General features: G+C 48.0%; 1 protein-coding gene across 3 annotated transcripts in view; it reads left to right on the top strand.

The window, feature by feature from the left end:
• The window catches only part of LARGE1 (LARGE xylosyl- and glucuronyltransferase 1), a 318549-nt gene that overhangs the window by 135227 nt on the left and 169640 nt on the right, over nt 1-13682 (top strand). For all 3 annotated transcript variants that reach the window (XM_040985179.1, XM_040985178.1, XM_040985177.1), the window contains exon 5: nt 2054-2225. In XM_040985179.1, coding sequence (XP_040841113.1) covers nt 2054-2225 — 172 coding nt within the window. The remainder of the gene's footprint in view (nt 1-2053; nt 2226-13682) is intronic.

Here is a 13682-nt window from a genome sequence, read left to right as displayed (position 1 = left end):
GGAGCGGGAGCGGGGTGTGTCATGAGCTGTCACAGGAAGTCCTTCCTCCTTGGCGTTCCTGTTTTCCCATCATCACTGAAGCATGATCAGAGTGCGAAGAATGTAGCACAGTAGTTGTTGCTCACAGTGGAAAGCAGCGATTATTGAAATGCGTGTGTGTCTAGGAATGTGTGAGTAACTAACGCTCGTGTCCACATGGTCAGCGTTAGTGATTTTACGTTGTGTTTCTGTGTCTTCTTTTGCTCCATGCTCCTGTGTGAATCTGTTGATTTATGTCTTTAATTGGAAGGCAGAGAGAGAGAGGAGAGATCCCTCTTCCATTCTCTGGTTTACTCTCCAACTGACAGTTGTGGGGCTGGCCCAGGCCAAAGCTGTAACCCTGGAGCTCTTTCCCAGTCTCCCATGTGGGTGGCCAGGGCCCAAGATCCTTGCTTATTTTCTCCTTCTTTTCGCACACACGTGAGCATAGAGCTGGATTGGAAGTGCAACTTCTGGGATTCTGACTGGGACACTGGCTCACCCTGCTCCACTACAAACCTCCCTTTCCCCGCCCAAGATTGTTTATTTGAAAGGCAGAGTCAGAGTGACAAAGGGAGGGAGGGATAGCGAAGAGGAAGGAGAATGGGACGGTGTTTTCATGTTGTTTGATTATACTCATAGTGGTTTTCAGCAAAAGCAGCAATTTTACAGCTTGCTTTTTCCAACATTGTGTACAGATTTCTTTTTATTGCATCTTCATTTCCATTGTTGTCAGGCACCGCATAGACTGCTATGAGATAAAAAGTACATAGTGTTTTAGCTAACTGTTCAGTTTGGGAGTATTTTGGATGGTTGATAGTTATTTTACATCTAGCTGATGACCATCTTAGGGCTTAAGTTTTAAAACTTATTTTTAACCGATTTAAGAACAACATCTTTAAAATGTAGTTGAAGGGCAGAGGTGAATGCTGGCTTGGGTTGTGTCCTGACAAGGTGGCCATATTTCTCACGGAAGGCTTCTAGACTAACTGCTAATCTCCTGGAAGTAAGAGGTGTGCATCGTCTCCTGTGATGGCTCCCGACTGCAGCATGGGTGGAGCCTCTGCCCATCCCAATCCCCATAAATTGCCTTGCACTTGTGAACACTGCGGGCCTATGGGTTTGAAGTGCCATTTCCAGCCTGGCCTTGGGTTATGAGGTGGCCCCAAGGTGTGTGCCTTGCTGCCAGCCCTCTTACCTGTGTAGCAGGGATGGTCCCCTTATGTCCTTGTGAGTTACCATGGCAGAACCATGGGGTTTGTTCCTTTCTGCCTGTGTGAGTGTCCTCTAGGGCCGGCAGTTGAAGAGTGCTCTTGGATTATGAGCAGGATGCCCTTATGTGTTTATCTGAGAACAAAGTGAAGGGAGCCATCCTAAGGTGTTTGATTATAGCTTAAAAATGCAAATGACTAACTAAATAAAATAAACTTTATCAGTTCCACTAACTAGTAAGCATTTTAAAAGACTTGTTTCTTCGAAAGATGAGGTTACAGAAGAAGAAGAGAGAATTTTTTTCTTCTACTGGTTTACTCCTCAAATGGCCACAACTACCAGGACTGGACTGGGTCAGGCCAAAGCCAAGAGACCACACCTCCATCCTGGTCTCCCACTTGGCAGCAGTGGTCCGAGCCTAGAGTTGCCTTCCGCTGCCTTCACAGACATATTGTCAGGGGGGCTGGATGGGAAGGGGTAGCTGGGACTCAAACTAGCACTCACATGGGATGCTGTTTTCTACAGTAGTAATCTTTGAAGACACAGAAATGAAATACAACTTAAAGAAAGATACCTACCGTAGAAAAATTAGATACTGACTATAAAAAGTATATGCAGTGAAATTCAGTTTCTTTCTACTTTTGTCTTTTGTGTATTTTTATTTCTCCAATGAACCTACATAATTTTTGTAAGAACAAAAACGTACAATTATTTCATGACTGTTACTTTTTCCCTCTTTTGATTCAAATACATTAATGTGGTTTTTGCTTTTTTGCCCCTCCCCTCCTTTTTCCCAACCCCTTCTCCGTTCTGATCGCTCCAGTCTGAAGTTTCCTGGATCCCCAACAAGCATTACTCTGGGATCTACGGCCTCATGAAGCTCGTCCTGACCAAGACCCTTCCTGCCAACCTGGAGAGGGTCATCGTCCTGGACACAGACATCACCTTTGCCACCGACATCGCCGAGCTTTGGGCTGTGTTCCACAAGTTCAAAGGTAACGGTTGCCCACTGTTTCTGGGATATTTGTGGGCATCCGCATGCTAAGTACAATTGTATTTAGTAAAATTTAGTAAGATTGTATTTAGTAAAAGGAGGCGGTGAGAATGAAGTAGATCAGGCGTCACAAATGTCCTTGAGTCTCATTTCAACTCTGAGTTAAAAGATGCTGCAGTAGAACTGGGCGTTTGTTTGTGTGTCTTTGGTAAATGATGAGATCTGGTGAACGTCTCCCAGAGAAACCCGGTTTAGGATTCAGGAGAGTATCATCCATGTCTGTTTCCCAGGCAGATAATTGAACGTCGATGTACCTGTGTGGAGACATGCGTTTCTCTATGGTTTTCTGGTTCTTTTTTATTTTTTTCCAAATGATACTTTGATTGCAAAGAAAGCCTGTGAGCTAGTGAAGATGGTTATTGATTATAGAGTGTTGGAAAACGTTCTGAGAGCTTCTGCTTTCATCCAGCGTTGTGGTTGATCATTTGAAGGAGCTGTGTAAGCTTCACTTGCCTTCTACCCTAGCCAGTTTCCCTCTAGCTTCTATGGTAGTTCTTGTCCTTACCTTAAGAGTTATGAGAGTTTCTATGGGAAACTGGCACACCAGTAGGTATCTTTAAGATGGGTTAGGGCTAGATGTGGATACAAGGTAGCAGTAACAAGTGAGCATGAAGTTCATGCTGCTTCAGTGTCCCTTTCTCAGAGCTCTTCCTTATAATTGCTTTGTTTTAAAACCCTCTGTATTGGGCAAATATGATGAGAGATTTGGTAGTGAGATTATTACAATGTTTGCTTTCTTTCTTTCTGAAATTGCACTCATGTTTCTGTGTTTAAAATCCCTTCTGCCTCTTCTCTTAGCTCCTTATCCTAAGCAGGAGGAAATAACACTTAATGATTTTAAATCACAGCATTTTCATAAATCCCAGGGTATTCTGTTGATTTCTATTTCCATTCACAGATAGAAAGTGAATTCCTTGCCTCCTCATGCCACTGTCTGCTTCTTTTGGGTTCCTTTCCAGCACTGGGCTAATAGAGACCATCTGCAGTCCATCGTGGGAATGATTGCATGGGCTCTTGGACAAAAGTCTCTTTGGTCATCCACGCCCATCGTGGCTCTAACAAAGACTTCATTCATACTGTTGTTGTAAGGGAGAGCATCTCAGCTCCCTAACCTTTTCCTCATAGCATGCCAGAGACTCTGCTTTCACTTTATAAATAAACCAGCAGCAGCCTGAGAGATGCAGCTTTGGGCCCTGGTGTCAGAAATTGCACTGCGGTAGCTGGGAGATCACATGAATTCTGTCTCCACTAAGACATGGCACAGAGCTAGCAGGGTTCTCTAGCCAGCGGTGAGAGCGTCCATGCAGAGGCAGGTCCTTGAAGCACTTGTCGCTTCCCCTTGCTGGCCCAGAGGCCTGGCTTTGCGGGGCTGTGAGGTTTAAGTGCCCCTGGGAGCGGAGCTGAGTATATGGGGGAAGGTCAGGCGAGGGACAGGGAGCTGTGACAGCAAGGCACTGGGGTAATAGCCTGCATTCTGCTTGTGTGTTCTTTTCTTGGTTTATTCCTAGTGTTTTTTCAGGCCTCCAGTGCAGATGCACAGGTGAGTTCCGGGGTGCCTGAAGCCACTGAAAGCGTAGCACCTGCTGCCAAGAGCTCACAAAGCAGGCCGAGCACACGAGGGTTTTATCTAACAACAGCCAATGGGTAGAAAATGGCGGAGGTCTCCTCAAGCCCACCTTTCCTTTTCTGGGAAATTCTAGAACTGGAAAGAAAATCAGCAAGCCCCTGTCTCCTCCATTTGTCACTTTGCACAGAACTTTGTATGTGTGTGTGATTTTTCCCCCCTGTTTTCTAAATTGGAACTACTAGAAGTCAGGTGCTAGGATAGACTCATAATTCTAGAATGTTCCAGTTCAAGAGAGAATTCTGCCCTCCTACTTCTCATAAAGACAATTGCAGTTGACATCTTTCACTGCAGGGATTTTGAGTGACAGTGACAGATTCAGTCGTGTTCATTTCTCTGTCTTTACAACAGCTGGTGTTCTGGGGCTACCAGTGTGGCTCTGGCTTCCTGAGTATGCAGATTTAATTCCGTTATGGAGCTGTGAAATCCCCCGCCCTGCACCGAATGTTCTCACATGCAAGACCTAGTGGGAAGCCTTTATTAAGGGCTAGAACCGACCTCAGCTTCTGCCGCTGAGAGCTCTTGCAAACCTCTTATAGAGATGTCTGTGTGGGCCTTGACTCACCCTCAGTAACCTAGCCCTCTGTCCCCACACCAGTTAACTGCACATTCACCCAGCCTATGCCTACCGCCAAAGGACTGTCAGATCTATTCATTCTCCATAGGACTATGAAGCAGACCATTAATGGCTAGGCACAGGAGTCAGCCCCTAGAAGCAGGCTCTCGTTGGCCGCCAAATAGATTTGTAACTGTTGTGGATGCTACAAGAATAGAGTCCAAGCCCTACTTCTGTGAGTTTATGTCCGAATGGAGGGAGACAGACAGTAAACATAAACAAGTAAACTGCGTAGCATATTAAACAGTGATTAGTCCTGCAGGAGGCAATAGAGAAAGGAGAAATGGATGCCTCTGTGTGTATGGATGTCCTTGCTTTGATATTCAGACAGGGTAATAATGTCAGGGTGAGGGCATATTTAAGCTGAAGCATAAAGCTGAAAGAACAAGTGAAGGAGCAAGTGCCTGTGTAGGGGAAAGGCAGGCCAGTGTTCCAGGCACAAGGAACGAATGGTCTTTGCAAACCTTGCTGTGTACGTGCAAGTCATCATTGGGAGATGTGGGGATGGGGATGTGAGGAGTTGTGTCAGAACAGAACAGAGGAAGCAAAGGGCTAATGAGGTCACATCCCAGCAGCCATGCTCGGAGGGAAGCAAGAAGACTGCCTCTCCTTTCTGGAACTCAGGCGGCGGTTGGCAGGCTTCAGACAGACTTAAGTGTTTGGTGGGTCACTCTCGCTGCCCTCTTGAGAAGAGGATAAAGTGGTGAAGCCATTTAGGAGCCTGCTGCCCATCATCCAGGGCAGAGAGACAGAGCATTGGATGTCATAGAAGTCATCACCCACAGGGTTCATTTTAATGTTGACTGTCAGGATTTCTGTAACCTTGTCCAGGAGATTGAAAGACAGTGGAGTCAAGGACAACCCAAGGTGACTGAGGCTGAGAGGCCTTTGGGAAGCCCAGGAGGTGCGAGAATGGGAAGTGGGCAGGTGGGTGTGAGGCAGATTAAATGTGAGGTGCCAGCTGGCACCTGCAGAGAGAGGGTGAGCAGGCAAGTGGGGAAGCAAGTATCCGAAGCGAGAGTATATCTCTCTTATAAGTCACATGCTGCTTCGGTTCCTGGCCCTGCACATGGGAAAGTTAAATAAACTGGGCTTGAGAGAGGCCACATTTGCTTTTGCTGCTTGGAGAGCAACTGCCTAGCAAAGCTGTCACCCAGAGCTTTTGCTTTATCGTCTGTCCCCTGTCTACCAGCCTCACTCAGCCTCCCCTGGCCTGAAAAAGGAGCACAGTAGGGGATGTGCCTCTCCAGGAGGTAAGGTCTGCTCCTGAATCAGGTATAACGGCCCATTAAGAGTCACCTAGGACCCTAGGGTGTTTGAGTTTTCACTGTTAAAAAAAAAAAATAGAAGTAATGCCTGCCTATAGCCATTTGGGGAGAATGTTGCAAAAGCATAAATAATAAATATACACTCCGAATTTGGAGCGTTTAGGAGAAAGCATTGCTGAATATTCAAGATCGTATTTCTGAGTTATGAGTCCAAATGGAAACACAGTTCCGGCCCTCCAGCTTGTGCAGCTGAACTCCAGCCAGTGAGGTCACACCCGCCTCCTTCTGCAGTGGTCACAGCAATGGCAGGCCAGCAGGTGTCCTGCCAAGGCCTGGTCGGCTCATGGTGGCTAATTACAGCCAGCACTGAGAAGCACTTACTCAGTGCCAGCCACTCTGCTAAGCCCATCTTGGACAAACTGATTCGATTCCCACAACACAACACGAAGCGATTACTGCGAGTCTCCTATTTTAAGGATTCGGGAGCTGAAGCCCCAGGAGGCCAAGCAGCTAAGCTGGACTTTGGGTGAGGAGTGATTGTTTGAACTCAGCAAGTTGGACAGTCAGTCCTGTCTTCTTTTGCCTTGTACCGTATAACTTTCAAAAAGCAAAATCAGAGAACACATTATTGCATGAAGGGGGCTGAGGGTCTCAAGTAAAACACTTGAAAGTCCTCCGGCTAACCCATAAACCAGGGTGGGGACGACAAGCCCAGGTAGGCGGCAGATTCAGATGGCAACAGAGAGAAGGCAGAATCGGAGGCATCAACAGTGTGATTTTTCCAGAGTTTGGGAAAGGAAACCTCAGTCTCCACAAGGTAGCCAGTGAGCTTCCCAACAGTGAGGTTATAGTGGCTGTGGGCCCAGAGCCCTTTGCATGGCCATGGACACATCATGGAGCAACAGAAGAAGCTGGAGTGGTGGATCCCCTTCGGGATGGGCACGCATGTATGCGTGTGTGTGTGTGTTGTGTGTTGAAATGCTGGTGGAAACCTAATCCCTACGAGGATCCTTCTGGGGGACACGGTGAAAGGTGACGAGGTCCTGAGGACACCAGCCTTGCAGAGGGCACACAGCCCCCATGAACTGGAAAGGAAGCTGTCACTGCATGCCATAACTTCTGGCACCTTGCCTTTGTACATCCCAGTTTCCAAACCTGTGCGTGGTACCAGATACTTATAAATGACCCAGCCTTAGACATTTTGGTGAAGCTGCTAAAGGTCTACTGACTCCCCAGGCCTGAGTGACCCAGGCAACATGCTGACATGGTTTGTGAGAACAGCATTCAGTCAAGTGGGTCAGCCTTCCAGTATTGTGTTTGCTCTGAGCATGGTATTCTGTGCTCATGGTTTTAAAGATTTATTTTTATTATTTTTTTTTTTATTGGAAAGGCGGATATACAAAGAGGAGAGACAGAGAGGAAGATCTTCCGTCTGATGATTCACTCCCCAAGTGAGCACAACGGCCGATGCTATGCCAATCCGAAGCCAGGAGACTCTTCCGGGTCTCCCACGTGGGTGCAGGTTCCCAAAGCTTTGGGCCATCCTCGACTGCTTTCCCAGGCCACAGGCAGGGAGCTGGAAGGGAAGCGGGGCTGCCAGGATAGAACCGGTGCCCATATGGGATCCCGGGCATGCAAGGCAAGGACCTTAACCACTTGCGCCACCACGCCGGGCCCTTATTCAGTCATTCTTTCAGCAGTTCATTATCTTTGGGGTTCCTGACACGGCCCACCAACCCTGAGGATAAAACAGTAAATGAGAAAGATGCAATCCTGTGCTGATGGGTACACCACAGTTTTTCAGAGTCAAAGGCCCTGGGCCGGGAGTCTCATTGGGAGTCCTTGTGTGGGTGGCAGAAGCTGGCACCAAACCGTGCTGACCACACTGTACTGAATGAGGCTCAGCAAAGCACATACTCCCAGGACCAGCCCCTGAAAGGGCCACTTGGGGCAGAAGCAGCATTTCAAGGGAAACAGTGGCACACGGGGGCCTTAGGGGCATGAGGCATTGCTTCTGAAAACAGGCTGGGATGCACTGACTGGTCAGGGCAGAAATAGTCACACAAACTGGAGGAAACCTTAAATTGGTAGAAGGGGCAGCCTCCCACCCCACAGCCATGCATGCCATCAAGCTCTGGTTCATGGCACAGCTTCTCAGCCAGACTTCCCCCAACTGCCCCATGGAGTCCTGCGACTTGGGACGCCTTCTTGTCCTTGTCACCTTGCTCTGTAGGGATTATTACTATTATTATTAGATTTTATAAAATTATTTCCTTGGAAGGCACAGCTATAGAAGAAAGGAGAGACAGAGAATCTTCCATTCACTGGTTCACTCCCCAAACAGCCAGAAGGAGCAGGACTGGGCCAGACCAAAGCCAGGAGCCCAGAGCTGCTTCTGGGTCTCCTTCGTGGGTACAGGGGCCTAAGCACTTGGGCCATCCTCTGCTGCTTTGCCAGATGTTAACAGGAAGCTAGATCTCAAGTAGAGCAGCTGGGACTCAAACATAATGCCCACATGGGATGCCAGCATCACAGACAGAGGCTTAGCCTTCTGTGCCACAACACCAGCTCTATAGTTTCCCGTTTTTTTCAGTAGCATGCCTGGCCTTCTCATCCATATGTAGTTACTTATCCAGGGGCCACTATACCCCACCGGAAGGTGTTACAGACCCAAGACATAGCTGGATTTTCCTGATCATCATGTCTTTCCTATACAAACTTATAAAAGTTCATAGAAAATGGAATTAAAAGATAAGTTTGTTTTGGTACAAGATTTTTATATTCATACTTCATATCATTATACTCATTTTTTAAAAAGAACTTTAGGTAGATTTTTTTTGTAGGTGTGCATTTTTTTACAAATTTATACCAAAGTATGCTTATCATGTAATTCCATTATCCATACACTTTTTGAAGGAATTCTCCTGTAAGTTCCTAGAGGGCAGGGATTCCTAATGTCTCCAGTGTCCTGCACCTTGCACTCTAGAAAAACTCAGTAAACATTTGTTGAATCAGTGGACCCATAAAGCAGGTGATTCTAGGTAGAATGCGGTGTGGGAGAATAAGGCAAATGACCAGTTCCATGGAGAGTCACGCAGCCAGGTAGGCGTTAACTCCAGCACTCTTATTAGTGGCCTGTGCTGGATGCTGGCCTCGGGGAAAGAGCAGAAGCTGGAGGTTAGAGTTGAGGAAGTAGAGTGCAGGGCATGCAGAGGCAGATGAATAGGTCTGAATCTTAGAAGATCGGAGCTGGAGGTATTATCTTTAGGTATTCCCATTATGGAACACTAACAGAGCTCTTGGCTTCATTAAAATAGATGTTCTTACCAGATATGGCAGTTTCCTTTTCTGGGTTTGTAAGTGTGCCCCAGTGTAGAATGCTGAAGTGTCAATCTTGGGACTCTGGTCCAGCCGGGAGGATGGCTGTGTCTGGCTTTTCCCAGAGGACTAAGTGGTTAGTGGCAGAGTACAATCAGTGAGGGCAAAGGCTGGGCAGGTGCCACTGGCATAGAGAGAAGAAACAGGTGCGTGCGGGAGAGAGTCCTGTGGAAGGATCCCTGGACGTGCTCAGCCTGTGAGCTCCTGTGCCTACAACCCACAGCCAATGAGTGACATCTGCTCTGGTGGCCCTCGGCCACTGCCTTACAAAGCCAACGCGTCAGGAAAGATGAACCTCTGGGTGTGAGTGTGTCTTCCTCCCTGTCCTTGCCCAGTTCAAGTGTTTACTCCCAGGGTAGTGAGTTCAAATGGCACAAAGCAAGAGAGGTCTTTTCCTCAGGATTATTCAGCCTCCCCTTGTCATCTATGTAAAGTCTCAGAGAACCTCTCTCTTGCAAAGGACAACATGGGGACAATGCTATTCACAGCGCATTGGCAGGAGGGCAGTGTGAGCTGATGCATATGAAGGTCGGAGAGCCACGCCTGGCACAGAGCGAGTGTCCTTCATGTCCCACGTATCAGCTGCTGCTGCTTAAGGAGGGGCGTTGCTTGGCTGTCACCCCAAGGAGGCTGCTTTCTCCACACCTAAAGCATCCTCTGTGAGTGAACAAAGCTTCCAAACAACTGGGACTGAGATGGACAAGGGAAGAGGGCTCTGTGGACTTGAATTTGAGGAGTTTGCTACCTTGCAAACAGCTGACTGTCTGTCGTGGTGAGGAGAACCAAGGCTAAGTGTGTGGCACAGCCCTGGGCCCTGGTTGTGTGGCGCAGCCCTGGGCCCTGGTTGTGTGGCGCAGCCCTGGGCCCTGGTTGTGTGGCACAGCCCTGGGCCCTGGTAGTGTGGCACAGCCCTGGGCCTGGTAGTGTGGCACAGCCCTGGGCCCTGGTAGTGTGGCACAGCCCTGGGCCCTGGTTGTGTGGCGCAGCCCTGGGCACTGGTTGTGTGGTGCAGCCCTGGGCCCTGGTTGTGTGGCGCAGCCCTGGGCACTGGTTGTGTGGCGCAGCCCTGGGCCCTGGTTGTGTGGCGCAGCCCTGGGCCCTGGTTGTGTGACGTGGCTCCTCCATGCACGCTGTGCTGCAGTTTCTTCTTTTCAAAGAACCATGGTATTGGGGGAGCAAAATTTATCATTTACCTGATCGTTCGCAGGAATTTCTTCTAGCATCTCCATCCTGCGAGGCTGTTGTTCACATTTTACAATTTTTTGACATTAGAGTGTGACTAAGAAAAAGCAGCTTGCCAGATGGTCCGTTTTTTTTTTTTTCCTCCTTGAAAATGTTTTGCCTTATCCTCCAATCTGTGGCCTCTTAGTATCCCCAAAATGCAGTGTTATTATCTTTATGAGTATTATTCCCCTAACTTTTCGCTTCGTGTTTGAGTGTCAGGGTTGTAGCCTGGAGGAGAGTGGCGGTGATGAAAGGGACAGGTTCCCAGGTGTTGGGAGAACATTCCTGGATAGCCTTTTGTCATTCGGCCCCAGGGTTGAAGGGTATCTCTGCTGTTCAGGGAGTGCCACCTCACTTGCAGCCTACACACTTGGACATTATGGGAGACTGTCCCATCATGGTAGCTGCATGTTTTCTGAAAGTGAGTATTTGTATATATAGTAGGCAGGGAAAGGGGTGAATTCTTGGGGTACTGATTAATAGAACAGAAGCAGTCTAAGTATCTTGGGGAGTTTCAGAAAAGAATATTGAAAAACTGAGCAACATTAAATTAAAAACTCCAGGAGGCTGTGCTGGCCAGAAGTCGCTTTTTGCTCATTCACACATTCAATAAATATTTATTGAGTGCCTACTTGGTAGCAGACGCATAAGTTATGCTCTGTAATGCTCTCTGTCCATTAGGAATTCATGTGACTAACTCGTCCTTCTTTGAAAAATTCTGATACTTCTGGGAACATTATAGGGTTATGCACCATTGATGTGAATTATTGAGCCCGATTACTTTTCCTAACAATTGATATTCGCTGCCTGGAGCTAGGGAGATTGTGATCGTGAGCATAGTTACCGTAGATGCACAGGGAGATTACAGCTGCCCTGGGTCATTCCAAGGAGAGAGGCTGGTGGGGTAGTTGAGACCCACTAAAGGCACTAATCAGGAAGCAGATACGTGTACAATAACGCCACACTTGAATGAATTTGTAGAGATGAAATCCACCTGATGACATGTATGCAGAGAGGAAGCCACTTCCCCTCACCCCATCCCTAGCTCACATTTGCTGTACAGGTGTCTTAGGCGAAGTGAGCTCCCATGAAGGTTACTGCTATTCCTACCCTGCACTGGCAACACAACGTGCAGTTCCAGGTGTGCTGGATGATGACCTCATGGTCATCCAGTCCCATGCCCTTGAACGTCTAAAGCATAGGTACAAGAGTGGCTTTAGTAGTCAAGTCACCCAGATGGGGCTCCTCACAGTCAGTAGCCGAATACCAACCATGGACTGCACACCACCAGTGGCATGGGAATCTGGGTCTGTTTTGTTTTCTGTTGACAAGAAAATACTCAAGGCTGGGCTCCTGGTGCAAAGGAGTTTCACTACCAGCTCTCTTGAGGGATCTGCAGGCTGCATGACCTCCTGTTGGATGATTGTACAGTAGAAGCATGTACTACAGGACGAGATGGCATCTAGAGACATGAAGAAGATTGGACAGCGACAGGGGCCAGACTCAGTGTTCTCTTGAGATCTAGCTTAGAATGCTAAGTGAACTTCCATAATCATCTGCTCCAGTGATGTCCCTGTAGATTATCTCTTTCAAAAAATTATTCGTTTTTATTGCAAAGGCTGATTCACAGAAGGAGAGACAGAGAAAAAGGTCATCCATCCACTGGTTCAACAGCTGGAGCTGAGCCAATCTGAACCTAGAAGCCTGGAGACTTCCAAGTCTCCCACATGGTGCAAGGTCCCAAGGCTTTGGGCTGTCCTCTACTGCTTTCCCAAACAACATGCAGGGAGGGATGGGAAGAGTAGCTGGGACATGAACTAGCCCCATGTGGGATCTCGGCATGTGCAAAATGAGGGTTTAGACACTAAGCCAATTACACCAGGCCCTATAGATTACCTCTTTTTTTTTGGGGGGGGGGGTTTATTTTATTTTTATTGGAAAGGCAGATATACAGAGAGGAAGATCTTCCGTCTGATGATTCACTCCCCAAGTGAGCGCAACGGGCCGATACTATGCTGATCCGAAGCCAGGAGACTCTTCCGGGTCTCCCACGTGGGTGCAGGGTCCCAAAGCGTTGGGCCGTCCTCGACTGCTTTCCCGGGCCACAGGCAGGGAGCTGGAAGGGAAGTGGGGCTGCTGGGATAGAACTGGCACCCATATGGGATCCCAGGCGTGCAAGGCAAGGACCTTAACCACTTGCGCCACCGCGCCGGGCCCTAGTTTACCTCTTAAATGTCCCCTCCTCCCACATTGAGGTCTCAGCAGGTAAAGCCTTGGAGGACAAACTCATACCCTAGTAGAGGGGTTATTGAAATGAAACAGTTCTCCACTTTGGCCTAAATATGTTTGGGCTGGATACTTCTTGGTTGTCTTTTGCTTTATAGGATGTGTGGCAGCATTCCTGGCTCCTGCCTACTGAAAGCCATTGCATCCTCTCCAATCCTCTCTCAGCTGTGATAGTCATAAACAGTGTCCCCAGGCCTTGATAAATGCCTGGCAGGCCTTGCCTGCCAAGAATCCTTCCATAGTTACTGATGGAGATGTGTCAGATCGAGCAGGAATATGTGCTGGGGGATGGTCACGGTGTGTTTCAGTGGTTGGTGATGAGCAGCTCCTAGAAAAGAAAAGGGAGTGACCTGTGTACAGCTTGTTCATCTGTTCATAGCTCAGAGACTCACAGGCACCTGCCCTTCGAATGGCAGCTTCTGACTTGGCTCTCCAGTTCTTGTTTGTATTCAACGCTAGCCACAAGCAGTGCTTCAAGTGTGGTGTTCTCTTCCAAGACCACAGATAGCTGAGCAGCCAGTGGTGAGTGTCCTTCTTCAAAAGATAAATGAATCAGTCCATTCCTGTGTACCCAGAAGGACGCACAGTACCAGGGGAAGTATAACCATATTATCTTCTTATACACCAAAAGCAACAGATATTGTGAGCCCATGCTAGTATCTGATCCTCCCTTGAAATTGCAGAGGGCCTGAGCGTGCTCCTCATCTGTGTGTTCACCCAAGGAAGGAAACTGATGTATGTCATTCTGTGACTATCCCAAAGACTTCACGGGGCTTCCCAACTCCTTCTAAATGCATAAACACAGATAATCAGCAGCACCTAATAAATGCAAGGACAGGCATAGCTTGACAAGAAGACAAATAATGCTGGTATCTTTTCTGCATACACACTGGGCTTGCCAGTCTGAAAGCATGAGCTGAGCAGAGCTGTGTGAGCACAGTCCTTACTGAGGTGGATGGGGGAGCCTGTAATGGCGGCATTGCCATCCTGAGAAGTCTTGGT

This window comes from Ochotona curzoniae, unplaced genomic scaffold (assembly GCF_017591425.1).
Source record: "Ochotona curzoniae isolate NIBS_2020 unplaced genomic scaffold, NIBS_Ocur_1.0 contig_1014, whole genome shotgun sequence".
Lineage (NCBI taxonomy): Eukaryota > Metazoa > Chordata > Mammalia > Lagomorpha > Ochotonidae > Ochotona > Ochotona curzoniae.
The sequence above is the reverse complement of the archived record's forward strand: the minus strand, read 5'-3'. Positions and strand labels throughout refer to the sequence as shown.